The following is a 13941-nucleotide window of genomic DNA, read 5'->3' on the forward strand; positions in this document are numbered from 1 at the left end:
TACTTGAATTTAACTAAGATACATGTAATCTTAAATGTATGACAGAAGTCTTGTGTACTCATGGAGCTTTTCCTTTTTTTTTTTTTTTTTCAACCAAGGAGGTGGTATTGAAATATTAAAGTTTTATCAGCCTTTTTTTTTTTAATATATATATACTTTTGAATAGCCTCCTCTTAGACAATGAGCGTTGGAAGCAAGCTGATGTTCCTGCAGAATTTCAAGATCTTGTTGATTCTATAGCAGATGGAAAGATTGCTTTACCTGAAAAAAAATCTGGGGGTATGTGTACTCTTACAGAATTTTTCAATTTTATATTTTTTGTTCATTTTGTGGGAATACTCAATAATTCTTTAATTGACAATGCCTCTTAGAAAGCTTAGAACTAATATTCCCAGCTTGGTTATTAAGTAGTTAACTGGAAAAGTATTTGTGGTAATTTGTAATAATGATTTCAGATATTTATTGAGTGTTAACCACATGCCAGATGTTGGACCAAGTACTTTATAAACATTACTCCGTCACCTCACAATAATCCATAATAAAGATAGTGTTGTTACCCTGTTTAAAATGAGGAGGCATGAGGCTTCTAGGTTAAGGAATTTGGTACAAATAATGATCTGGAATTTTTTTTCCATTTTTTAAAGTTTTATTGAATAGTTGATTTATAATTTTGTGATAATTTCTGATGTACCACAAAGTGATTCAGTTACATGGATATACACATCCATTCTTTTTCAGATTCTTTTCCCATATAGATTACCACAGAATATTGGGTAGAGTTCCCTGTGGTATACCGTTGGTCAGTCATTCCATATTCCAGTGTGCATATGCCAATCTCAAACTCCCAATCCCGCCCTCCCCCCACACATTTGTTTGGTAACCATTAGTTTGTTTTGAAAGTCTATGAGTCTATTTCTGTTCTAGAAATAAATTCATCTGTATCCTTTTTTTAGATTCCACATATAAGTGATAAATATGTTTGCCTTTCACTAACTTCACTTAATATGATAATCTTTAGGTCCATCCATGTTGCTGCAAATGGCATTATTTTATTCTTTTTTTATGGATGAATAATATTCTTTTGTATATGTATACATCTTTTTTCATTTCTCATTTGATAGACATTTAGGTTCTTCCATGTCTGGCTTGGAAGACACTTGTAAATAGTGTTGCATTGAACATTTTTGAATTACAGATTTCTTCAGGTAGATGCCCAGGAGTGGGATTGTTGGCTCAAATGGTAGTTCTGTTTTTAGTGTTTTGAGGAACCTCCATGCTGTTTTCCAGAGTGGTTGTACCGATTTACATTCCCACCAACAGTGTAATGTGGTTCCCTTTTCTCATACCCTCTCCAGAATTTATTGTTTATAGACATTTTGATGATGGCCATTCCAGCTGGTGTAAGGTGGTACCTCATAGTAGTTTCGATTTACATTTCTCTAATAATTAGTGATGTTGAGCATATTTTCATGTGTCTTTTGGCCACCTGTATGTCTTCTTTAGCGAATTGTCTGTTTAGATCTTCTGCCCCTTTTTAAATTGAGTTTTTTTTTTTTTTTGATATTGAGCTCTAATGAATTGTTTGTATATTTTGCAGATTAATCCCTTGTCAGTTGCTTCCTTTGCAAAGGTTTTTTCCTCATTCTCTGGGTTGTCTTTTCATTTTGTTTATGGTTTCCTTTGCTGTGTAGAAACTTGTTTAATTAGGTCTCATTTGTTTATTTTTGTTTTTATTTTCATTATTCTAGGAGGTGGATATGAAGAGATACTGCTGTGGTTTATGTCAGAGAGTGTTCTGCCTCTGTTTTCCTCTAAGAGTTTTATAGAATACTTCTTACATTTTAGGTGTTTAATCCATTTAAAAAATTTTAATATGATTGATTTACAATGTTCTATCAATTTCTGTTTAATCCATTTTGAGTTTATTTTTGTATGTGGTGTTAGAGAGTGTTCCGATTTCATTCTTTTTTTTTTTTTTAATGTAGCTGTCCATTTTTCCCAGCACCACTTATTGAAGAGACTGTCTTTTCTTCATTGTATATTCTTGCCTCCTTTATTGTACATTAGTTGACCATAGGTGTGTGGGTTTATTTCTGGACATTCTGCACTGTTCCACTGATCTTTATTTCTGTTTTTATGCCAGTACTATACTGTTTTGATTACAGTAGATTTGTAGTATAGATTGAAGTCAGGGATCCTGATTCCTCCAGCTCCATTTTTCTTTCTTGGTATTGCTTTGGCTATTTGGGATCTTTTGTGTTTCTCTACAAATTAAAAATTTTTTTGTTCTAGTTCTGTGAAAAGTGCAATTGATAATTAGGGATTGCATAGAATCTGCAGGTTTCCTTGGGTATAGTCATTTTGACAGTACTGATTCTTCCAATCCAAGTGCATGGTATACATTTTCGTCTGTTTCTGTCATCTTTGATTTCTTTAATCAGCATCTTATAGTTTTTAGAGTACAGATCTTTTTTCTCTTTAGATAGGTTTATTTGTAGGTATTCTTTTTGATGCAATGGTAAATGGGGATATTTCTCTAAGTTCTCTTTCTCATCTTTCATTATTAGTATATAGGAATGAAAGAGATTTCTGTGTATAAATTTGTATCCTGCAACTTTACCGAATTCATTGATGACCTCAGTTTTCTGGAAGTGTTTTTAGGATTTTCTGTGTATAGTATCATGTCATCTGAAAATAGTGATAGTTTTACTTCTTACTGTCAAGTTTGGATTCCTTTAATTTCTTTTTCTTCTCTGATTGCTGTGGCTAGGACTTCCAAAACTGTTGAATAAAAGTAGCAAGAGTGGACATCCTTGTCTTGTTCCTGCTCTTAGGAGAAATTCTTTCAGCTTTTCACCATTGAGAATGATGTTTGGCTGTGGGTTTGTCATATATGGGCTTTATCATGTTGAGATAGTTTCCTCTATGCCCACTTTCTGGTGTGATTTTATCAGAAACGAGTGTTAGATTTTATCAAAAGCTCTTCTGCATCTTTTGCTATGATCATGTCGTTTTTATTCTTCAGTTCATTGATATGGTATATCACACTGGTTGATTTGTGGATATTGAAAAAGGCTTTCATCCCTGGGATAAATACCATTGATCATGGTGTATGCTCCTTTTAACGTTTTGTCCAAATTTGGTTTGCTAGTATTTTGTTGGGGGTTTTTACATCTATGATCATCAGTGATACTGGCCTGTAATTTTATTTTTTTATAGTACCTTTGTCTGGTTTTAGTATTAGGGTGATGATGGCTTCATAGAGTGAGTTTGGGAGTGTTCCTTCTTCTGCAGTTTTTTGGAATAGTTTCAAAAGGATTGGTATTAACTCTTCTCTGAAGAGTTTGATAGAATTTGCCATCCAGTCCTGGACTTTTGTTTGTTGGAAGTTTATTAATCACAGTTTCAATTTCTGTACTTGGGATTAGTGTGTTCATCTTTTCTGTTTCTTCCTGATTGAGTCTTGGAAGATTCTGCCTTTTTAAGAATTTGTTCATTTCTTCTAGGTTATCCATTTAATTGTCATATAGTTGCTTGTAGTAGTCTTTTATGATCCTTTGTATTTCTGTGATGTCCATTATAACTTCTCCTTTTTCATTTCTGATTTTATTGATTTGAGTCCTCTCTCTCTCTCTCTTTTTTTTTTTGATGAGTCCAGGTAAAGGTTTATCAATTTTTGTTGATTTTTTTCAAAGAACTGGCTTTTAGTTTCATTGATCTTTTCTATGGTTTTCTTCATTTCTGTTTCATTTATTTCTGTTCTGATTTTTATGATTTCTTTCCTTCTGCTAACTTTGGGTTTTGTCTGTTCTTCTTTCTCTAGTTGCTTTATGTGTAAAGTTAGGTTGTTTATTTGAGATTTTTCTTGTTTCCCGAGGTAGATTGTGTTGCTATAAACTTCCCCCTTAGATCTGCTTTTGCTGCATCTCATAGGTTTTAGAGTGTCATATCTTAGTTGTCATTTGCTTCTAGGTATTTTTTTAATTTCCTCTTTGATTTCTTCAGTTATCCATTGATTGTTTAGTAGCATACAGTTTAGTCTCCATGTGTTTGTGCTTTTTGCAGTTTTTCTTCTTGTTGATTTCGAGTATTATAGCATTGCGGTCAGAAAAGATACTTGGTATGATTTCAATTTTCTTTTTTCTTTTTTGTCTTTTTAGAGCCTCATCTGTGACATAAGGAGGTTCCCAGGCTAGGGGTCGAATTGGAGCTGTAGCCGCCGTCCTACACCACAGCCACAGCAACAGGGGATCCAAGCCACATTTGCAACCTACACCACAGAACACAGCAATGCTGGGTCCTGAACCCACTGAGCAAGGCCAGGGATTGAACGTGCATTCTCATGGTTACTAGATTCATTTCTGCTGAGCCATGATGGGAACTTCTCTTTTCATTCTTTTTTCTTTATTTTATTCTGCATCAGTGATTGCCACTTGTCTGTCTTCCACCTTGCATATGTGTTTTTCTTCCTCCTGTAGTCTGCTATTAGTTTCTTATCGAATTTTTCATTTTGCTTGTTTTGTTCATCTCTGCTTGTTTATTTTTTAAATCTCTTTCTTTTTAAAATGTTTCTTACGGAGTTCCCCTTATGGGTCAGTGGATTACAAACCCAACTAGTATCCTTGAGTATGTGGGTTTGATCCCTGGCCTTGACAGTGGGTTAAGTGTCTGATGTAGCCCTCAGCTGTGGTGTAGGTCACAGGTGCATCTTGGCTCTTCCATTGCTGTGGCTGTGGCATAGGCTGCCAGCTGCAGTTCCGATTCAGTCCCTAGCCTGAGAACTACCATGAGCCTAAAAAGCCAAACAAACAAACAAACAAAAAAAAACCTCGTAATGTATCAATCTTTGCCTCCATTTTTCCCCAGAGATCTGGGATTATACTTACTATCATTAAAGTCGTTTTCATGTAGGTTGCTTATATCCACTTCACTTTGCTGTTCTTTTGGTGTTTTGTCTTGTTCTTTGATCTGGCTCATGTTTCTCTGCCTTTTCATTTTGTCTAGCTCTCTGTGTGGTCTCCTTTTGCAGGCTGCAGGGTTTCATCCTCTCTTGATTCTATTGTCTATTGTCTGCCCCCTTGGGGGCCAAGTTCACACAGGGGCTTTTGGCAGGCTTCCTGATTAGAAGGACTGGTGCCTGACCACTGGTAGGTGAAGCTGAGTCTTCTCCCTCTAGTGAGTGCCGCTTTGTCTCCAGTATAAGTAGAGGTATCTGTGTTCCCTAGAAGACTCAAGGCATCCTGTTTGCCTTAATGAGCAGGGCTACATTCCCACCCTATTTTTTGTTAGGCCTGCATTTAATGAGAGTTCAATATTTTTGCACGGAAGTATTTTTAAATTTTATCATGTTTGCATAAAATACACCTGCACTGTAAGAGAAAAACTGAGTAAAATACAAATAGTGACCACTTATTTGACACATAGGAAGTCATTTGTAGTCTTAGTAAGTCACTAGAATGATATAGTCAGATTGTAGTTCAGTGCTAAGTAACTTGTATGTTAAGAAAGAGTTGACAAGTGTAAGCCTTTCTTTTCAACAAGTTTGGCTGTGAAGGGAAAGTGAGTAATGAAGGGGCAGCTAGAGACATAAGAGAAATTAGAGCATTACTTTTAAATTCACTCAGGGAACTGAAAGAAGAGTTTTAAGGTAGAAGAAGCCAAATTATTTGTTTGTGCTTAACAGAAGGAGGAAGAAGATCAATTTAGGATCAGAGTGACACAGACTGATTGTGGGCTAGGGCCACTGGAACTGAATCCTGAGTTAAAGAGAAGGAGCTACCTCTTCTACCACTATAACAAAAGAGAAAAGGTTAAGGACAGGTGCAATATAGAGTAATTCATTTGGGGCAGAGAGGAAAATTAAGGAAACAAGTAAATTTCTGTTCTTAGTGACCATTTGTAGTAAATAGCAATGTTGGGTGGTAGTCACAATTTTTTAATTGATTTTTATGATCTTAGCAAGGTGAAAGTGTTCAATTAGCAAAGACTAAAAGAAAAATAAAACACTCTGATAATCCTAAATCGCAAGTTTAAAATTTAAGACTTATTACTCATCTATTCTTTCTTATTACTCATCAACATTTGGTTGACTTTTCTGCTGTGTGAGGTGCTGTGCTAAGATGACTGAGACATGTTTTTTGTCCCTAAAGAGCTCATAGTCTTGAAGTCCACTATCATGTACACAATACAATTTTTATGAATTAAAATCATAACTATAAAGTGATTGAATTATTCATGTATTTTTTTCCTGCAGAGTGAACTATTTTAGCTTCTGCTTTGTAGGATGCAGATAGTAGGAAGTTTCTCTTGTATACTCTGCTTCTGTCCCAGTGTTTTGTTTTCCTTTGAGAAAGATTAAAGTATATGCTATTAGAAATCCATTAACATTTAACTAGTTCATACAGAGCTGAGGATCCTTGGTTATGATTCATTCACTCATAATCCATTTATTGTATTATTAGCTACTTAGCAAGGCATTAGAGAGGTAAAGGTTAATGGATAGCAGTCTGTACTAATTTAGTGCTTGCATGATGCTAGACAGTTTGTTTTAAGTATTTTACATTGTTATCTCATTTACAGGTCCATGAGCTGGACACTGTTAGTATTTTCATTTCACAAATATGGAAACTGAGGCACAGAGAGGTTAAGCAACTTCCATAAGGTTATACAGCTAGGAAGTGGTAGAGCTGGGATCCACATTCAGCTAGACTGACTTTAGGACTTTTTTCTCTTAACTACAGTGCTATGCTGCTTTTCTGCAATACTGAAAATTGGTTAAGACATAACCTCTGTCCTCAAAAAACTTAATCTGATATATGGAGTCAATTGTGATTACACCCTGAATTTCCTTACTTGAAAGAAGTGAGGAAGTAGACATTGAATGTCTTAGAACAAAGGAACTTGAAGGTTAGGGTAACATGATGGCTTACTTGCCTGTGGTAATTTGTTTAGTTTGGCTGATTAGGGACAGTAATCCAGCCCACTGTTCTTTTCACTTCAATTTTATTTATATAAGAAGTACCACATGCTAAAAATGTAGTAACTTTTGGATTAAAATCTTGAGAAATAAATACCTAATCATCCATTGAATTTAGGAATTAATTTATATTCTAAGTATTATAATAAAGAAAACCAGTTGAAATACTAGTTCTGCCTTTTCAAACTAATAACATTCTTTTTCCTTTACTTCTTTTAGTCATCTTCCATGTCCTAGACCTAGAGGATAGACAGTAATCATTATCTCTTATAGTAACAACAACACTAAAACATAGATATTGTCTTCTATGTTTAATGGATACAGATACTGAGACTCAAAAGACGTTTAAGTAATTGGCCATGCAGCCAGTAATTGGCAGTACGGGAACTCAAATTTAAATTTTTCTGATTCCAAATCCAGTATCTGTATTTACTTTGTGCCAAATTGTTTTCCAAAAGTAGATACTTACTTGCAGAAATGAGATCATTCTAGGCCCTGAATATGAATTTTCTCAGTTTTTTCCTAGTTTTTTTCCTCTAGTGTTTTTTTTTCGTCTTACACCATGTCTCTTTATTTGCTTTACTCTCTAGCTACAGAAGAAAGGAAACCAGCTGAAGTTCTCATTGTTGAGGGACAACAGTATGCTGTTGTTGGGTGAGTCAGTTATTTTAAATGTAGGTCTTTGAGTTACCCCTTGATGTGAACTGGAAATTTTGGATTAACAGTTTTATCCTACAAAGAATTTTAAGGAAATTTTATGGATTCCTTTTTATTTTCCTTCATTTCGTAGTATTCTGTATCCAGTAGGGTCTACAATGGCTTAACAATAAAGGGGTTTGTTGATTTTTTTCATATAACAAGAAACCTAGAGATACATAATCCAAGGCTGCTATAGTGACTGCATGAGTGTTTCAAGCTCTTTCTGTCTTTTATTCCTGCAGCTTTTTGTTTAGTGTGTGGTATACAGCATAGTAGTTGAAGTTGTGGGCTCTGGAGTCAGACTGCTTAGGTTTGAATCCCAGCAGCTCCATTTCTTTGTGACCTTGGACAATTTACTGTCTGTCCCTCAGTTCCTTTATCTGTAAAACAAAATGTAGAGAATGATACTTTACGTAGAATTGTTGAGAAATTAAACAGGTAAAGCACCTAGCACAGTTTTAGCACCTACTAAGAAGTTCATTGTTGTTGGTAGTTATTTCCATTATCATTTGTCATTAGGTCTTCTACTATCTTACCAATAACAGTATTTCAAATTCAAGTTAACCAAGAAAAATGTAAATTTTGGTGTTATTTGTCTAGTACTATGTTACCTTTTTAAAAAATGAGTAATTAAAACATTATCTTCAACAACACTTATAGTTTAAGTATTTTCATATATGTGATCTCATTTGATTTCTGTAACCACATTGTTAAATAGAAATTTCAGGGATTATTGTTCCCTTTCTACAGTTATGAGAATTGGAGCTTAGAAGTACTTAAACTACTTAAAGTTAACATAAAATTACCCAATTGGAGCCAGAATTAGAATCTAAATGAATTCCCAATATCTACACCAGAATTCTTTTTCACTTTTCTTCTTTGTTTCTTGTCACTATTTAAGTCTTTTTTTTTTTTGAAATAGCCATCATCTCCAAGAAAAATGAATGATCCTCTCCTTGTAACTCTGTGTGCCTCTTATCATGGCACTTTCTGCAGTATATTAGTATTATTTATTGTACATTTATCTTCCTGGTTAGTCTTTGAATTCCTCAATGATGGGGATCCTCTCTTCCATTTTTATTTTTCTTGGCATTTAATAAGCACTCAAAAAGCATGTATATAAAATTTATGTTTTTTCTCAATCTGTATTGTATCCAAGGCTCTGAAGTACACCCATTGTAAGCTAAAGCTTCCATTCCTTTCTTCTCTGGAGTTCTTTTCCATTTCTGATAGGTCAGACCTCTTTTCAACTTCCCTGTAATCTTAGCCCTTCAATCTAAGTATGGTTTCTTTCCTCAACTACCCATTGCAGTTAGTCCTCTCTGTCTTTGGATTTTGCATTCAACCAACCAGGATTCAGAACTTATAAATAGAGAGGGATTACTTTACTGCACCATTTTATTTAAAGGACATGAATGTGGAGTTCCTGTTGTGGCTCAGTGGTTAACAAATCCGACTAGGAACCACGAGGTTTTGGGTTCGATCCCTGGCCTCACTTAGTGGGTTAAGGATCCATCGTTGCCGTGAGCTGTGGTGTAGGTCGTAGACGCGGCTCGGATCCCATGTTGCTGTGGCTCTGGCGTAGGCCAGCGGCTACAGCTCTGATTAGACCCCTAGACTGGGAACCTCTATGTGCCATGGGTGTGGCCCTAGAAAAGGCAAAAAGACAATAAATAAATAAATAAAGGACATGAATGTGCATGGGTTTTGGTGTCCACAGGATGTCATGGAACCGATACTCTGTGGATACCAAGGGAGGACTGTATCTTGTTACTCTTCCCATTCTTGGTGGAAATAGTAGTCCCCTCTACCTATCTGACGTTCTTGCTGTTTAGGCAAAGAGAATACTGCAGAAAACTGAACTGCCTGACTATTATATCTTTAGAGAGAAGATTACAAAAGATAAGCAATGGACTCCTGCGCAGTAAAGCAAATTCTAGGACTGTGCACGGAGAGTAATGTATGGTCTGGCAATTAAACTGTTACAAAGACTACATAGTATCTTTCTTGAATCACCACTCTGTGATCTCCTTCAGACATTTATAAAACATTATTTTACATGGATCATTGATTTCTGAGAATCACATTAATTTTAAATGTCCTGTAATAAATGGCTCTTTCCCCCTTAATTTCAGCCTTATTTAACTTTCCAGTAGTGTCTCTCTTCAGCTTATGACATGTTCTGCCAGTGAGCTGATAACTTTCTCATCTTTGGAGAACCTTTTATGACTTAGCAATAAACCTCTTAGGAAAGCCACAGTTTCTTTCATCTCTCTAAGAAATTCCAGACTAGGTTCCCTTCATTAATTGAACAGGACCTACTACTTAGTCAGAAACACTGGGTAAGCTTTTTTTTTTTTTTTTTTTTCCGTGTTTCTCAGTTGACCAAGGAATGGAACACCTGACTTACTGAAGAGATTTACTTAGTAAGCATGTTACATAGAGATATGCTCTCAGCACAAAATTTAAGGAGGTACCCTTTCTCAGTGCCATGCAAGTGCTTACCCTGCAATTTGCACAACCCTGAAATTGAATTTCTCCTTAATTTTATACCCTAGGGGTTTTTCTTTTGCTTCACCTTAGTCCCTCCTCTGCTGCATTTATAGGTAAAACACATAATTTAACAGTTACCAAGATCAGTATTGAATTTTATATGCCAAATCAGTTTGATTTTTCATGTTTTTTTGAGTATCTAATGTGTCATCTTTCTTTTTTAATAGAACTGTATTGCTGTTGATAAGAATTATCCTTGAATATTGCCAGTGTGTGGATAATATCCCATCTGTTACTACTGATATGCTCACTCGTCTGTCAGATTTACTGAAGGTGTGTATGATTTCACTCTTATAGAAAGATAGTTGGAAAAAGTAATTCATTACGGTGTGACTAATCTCCTAACTCTAAGACATTTCAAAGTTAAGCTATCTTTAAAACATAAGTTGATGTCTTTTAGTGTGACACTTGATTGTTCTTGAATCACAACATATTATTTGAAGAAGGCCACCTGCTTCCTTTTCACTCCACATTTAGTGATCCCTCATCACACCCATAGAGTTGTTAATGACATTGCAGACAGGAGATGATTTGTTCGTTAGGTGCTGAACATGACTGAGGCCACTTAGGTCAAAAAACCTGGACTGGTTTCAAATGTGCATGGAAGAAATTCACTGAACTTTTACAAAATTCATCTCACTAAGGTTAGAGATTTTTCTTAAGTCATTCTTTCAGAACCATTAATGTAAAATAACAATGTGGTGATAAATTTATTCAGCCATTTCATATTAACAGATTTTTTAATTGGAAGCTTAGAGAAAAGGCTTTTTCTTTTTTTCAAATATCTAATTCTGTCCTGAAATTGTTGTCATATTTTAGTCCAGAAAAATTTGTTACCCTTTTGAAAATAGGGTTATCCAATTAGAATGACTGAAACAACTGGTTTTATGAATGCAAATTAAATATTAATTTCTGAACAATTGATTTTTAAAGTTTCTCAACTTTTTTCCTCTGATTCTGTAAATATCATTTAGGAACACTGTTGCATTTTTTGTTTTTTTTGTTTGTTTGTTTTTTTGTTTTTTGTCATTATATAATCAGATCCTAAGTGCTTCTATTAGAAGAATTCTTTTGGTTATTGAATGAGAGGAAAGAGGAATGTATTTTTAAAATTAATGCATTTCCAGTGTATAAAGAATAGTTTTTAATAAATTGTTGATTTTTTTTTTCCTTCCTTTGTTAGTACTTCAATTCAAGAAGTTGCCAGTTAGTTCTTGGAGCTGGTGCACTGCAAGTTGTTGGACTAAAAACAATAACTACAAAAAATTTGGGTATGGATTCTTGCATTTAATTCGCATGTTGAGGTGTTACAATGATGTCACTATATTCCTGTTTTTAATTATATCTAATGTTTTTATGGCTTTAGCCAGAGGCTGTAAAAGTAGCAATGCTACTTCACTTTTTTATGTATTGCCATAAATGAAAAATTAACTTCTGGAGAAATGTTGTGAGAAATGTTGTTAGTGGAAAGTTAAACTACTGTAGAAAATGTTAAAGTATAATATGTATGAAGTACATATATATGTATGGGGTGAAAGATATCTGAATGGCAGAAGAGAATAAGTTGTCACATTAGCTTCCTGGTGCAAGTACTAGTCACAACCTGAGTTCATTGGGAAAAGCAGCATAATTCATTATATCATTCTATACCAAATTATTTTCTTCAAATGAAATATGTTGCTTTCTTCCACTGTGCTCTTCATTTATGAAATAGACTGGGGTCTTTGTAAAATTAATTGCTATTTTTTACCTAGTTTGATATGTAAAGCCAGCTAATGCCTTTTTTTTTCCCCTCCATGTTTCATCCATCTTCTGGATTTTCAGCTCTTTCTTCACGCTGTTTGCAGTTAATTGTGCACTACATTCCTGTTATCCGGGCTCATTTTGAAGCAAGACTGCAGCCTAAGCAATATAGCATGCTTAGGCATTTTGATCATATCACTAAGGTACTTTCTGCTGGAGTCTCATAAATTTAACTCCTAAATTGTTAATATCTTATATGTGTTCCAGGGACTTTAAAATACAATGTTATTTCTCATTACAGGACTACCATGACCACATAGCTGAAATATCAGCTAAGCTTGTAGCGATAATGGATAGCTTATTTGACAAGCTGTTATCTAAGGTAATGATTTATGGAAATTATTAGGCTTTGTTTAAATGCATGGTGGTTCTTCACAGTCATCTAACAAATCAAAATTCTTCAGGGTTTAGGAGAAAACTCAGATGATCGCATTACCCAAATAGTTGATATCTATCTCCCAAGGGCCTTTAGAATAGGAGTAGGGGAAAATGATCTCAAGGGTGGTAGAAACGCTATGGATATATCACTTTATATTAGCTGCATGAGAAAGGTATGTATCTTCTTCAAGACATATTTTAGTCTGAAAGCCTTCCAGAAACAGAATTGAGAAAATAAAGATCAAAATAGAGAAAAAATTAGATTATTTGTGATAAAACATTTTATTTTCCAGGCCAAAAAGGTAGTTTCAGGTGGTCCTGTTATTTCTCTCATAGGTATTCAATTTCAGTATTTGTTTCTTATTAGCTTCCCATTCCAAATAGGTCATCAAAAGGAGCATTGTTTTCCAAAGTATTCTTTTTTATTTTTTGGGTCCCCCTCCCTGCCCCGCCACCCCAGGGCATATGGAGTTCTCTGGCTAGGAATCAGATCCAAGCTGCGGTTGCAACCTACACTGTAGCTGTGCCAATGCTAGATCCTTTAACCCACTGTGACAGGCCAGGGATTGAATATGTGTCCTGGTGCTGCAAAGATGCTACTCATCTCATTGTGCCACAGTGGGAACTCCAAGAATTCTTAATTGTATTAGAAGGGTATCATCAGAAAAATGTCACTTAATCAGCCCTAATTACTTTTGCCTTATTCCTCACTCTTTGCTTTCCCTAAATTATTCAATCTATGTTTTAGGGAGAAAGCAGAAATTTCCTAACTTGAAAGTATGAAGGTTTATTTAGTTTATATTTTGCCCCACAGCATTTTTAGAGTAATTTTATAAAGCAAGGCACTTTGATATACTTTTCCTTCTTCTTGGATCCTTCAGATTCTAAGATGGCAAGAGCAGCAGGCACATAAAAATTATAAAAGGCAAGATAGTGGTGCCTGTTTATATACAAATCTTTAAAGTTGACAGTGAGTAAAGAGTGATTGGAAAATAAGATTGCATTTGTTTGATGTTAAGCTCGCAAACATTTTAGCCCCGCCCTCCCCCCCCTTTTTAGCCCTTTACATTCTTAAAAATAGTTGAGGACCCCCAGAGAGCTTTTGTTTATACAAAATATACCTATCAGTAAGTACTGTACTAGAAATTAAAACTATAAGAATACATGAATACACATTTGCTTAGGCTTCAGAACGATGACATCAGAAGTCATCTAAAAATCCCCACTAATCTTGAGAGATTAAGAATGAAAAAGATAATAATATCTTAGTATTATTATGAAAATGCTTTTTACCTCATAGATTCCCTGAAAGAGCCTCTGACTCCCACACTCTGAGAACCTCTGGTGTAGTTAATAGATAACATAGATGTTTTGTGCTTCTCTTTTAAGAAAGAATTTATAGTTACATACAAATATACCTATATTATGTTATGCCTTCTAAGTTTTTAGTTTTGTATGGAGAAAAATTATTGTTTACAAGTTCTCTATTTTCTTCATAGTTGACAAATACTAAGTTTAAATGAAATTCTATT

The 13941-nt window shown here is 34.7% G+C and overlaps 1 protein-coding gene across 17 annotated transcripts in view; it reads left to right on the top strand.

Moving 5' to 3' along the window:
- VPS54 (VPS54 subunit of GARP complex) overlaps window positions 1–13941 on the top strand; it is a 119356-nt gene that overhangs the window by 89757 nt on the left and 15658 nt on the right. For all 17 annotated transcript variants that reach the window (XR_014841818.1, XR_014841814.1, XR_014841816.1 and 14 more), the window contains 6 exons: window positions 167–279; window positions 7567–7630; window positions 10396–10501; window positions 11412–11499; window positions 12053–12174; window positions 12273–12353. Coding sequence is in view for 12 of the 17 variants with exons in the window: in XM_085019059.1 (XP_084875185.1) it covers window positions 167–279; window positions 7567–7630; window positions 10396–10501; window positions 11412–11499; window positions 12053–12174; window positions 12273–12353 (574 nt within the window). In the remaining 5 variants the exon portion in view is untranslated. The remainder of the gene's footprint in view (window positions 1–166; window positions 280–7566; window positions 7631–10395; window positions 10502–11411; window positions 11500–12052; window positions 12175–12272; window positions 12354–13941) is intronic.

This window comes from Sus scrofa, chromosome 3 (genome assembly GCF_054392235.1).
Source record: "Sus scrofa isolate SSC_HxYL_T2T_F1_AM1 chromosome 3, Sscrofa_HxYL_maternal_Yorkshire_Landrace_v2.0, whole genome shotgun sequence".
Classification (NCBI taxonomy): domain Eukaryota; kingdom Metazoa; phylum Chordata; class Mammalia; order Artiodactyla; family Suidae; genus Sus; species Sus scrofa.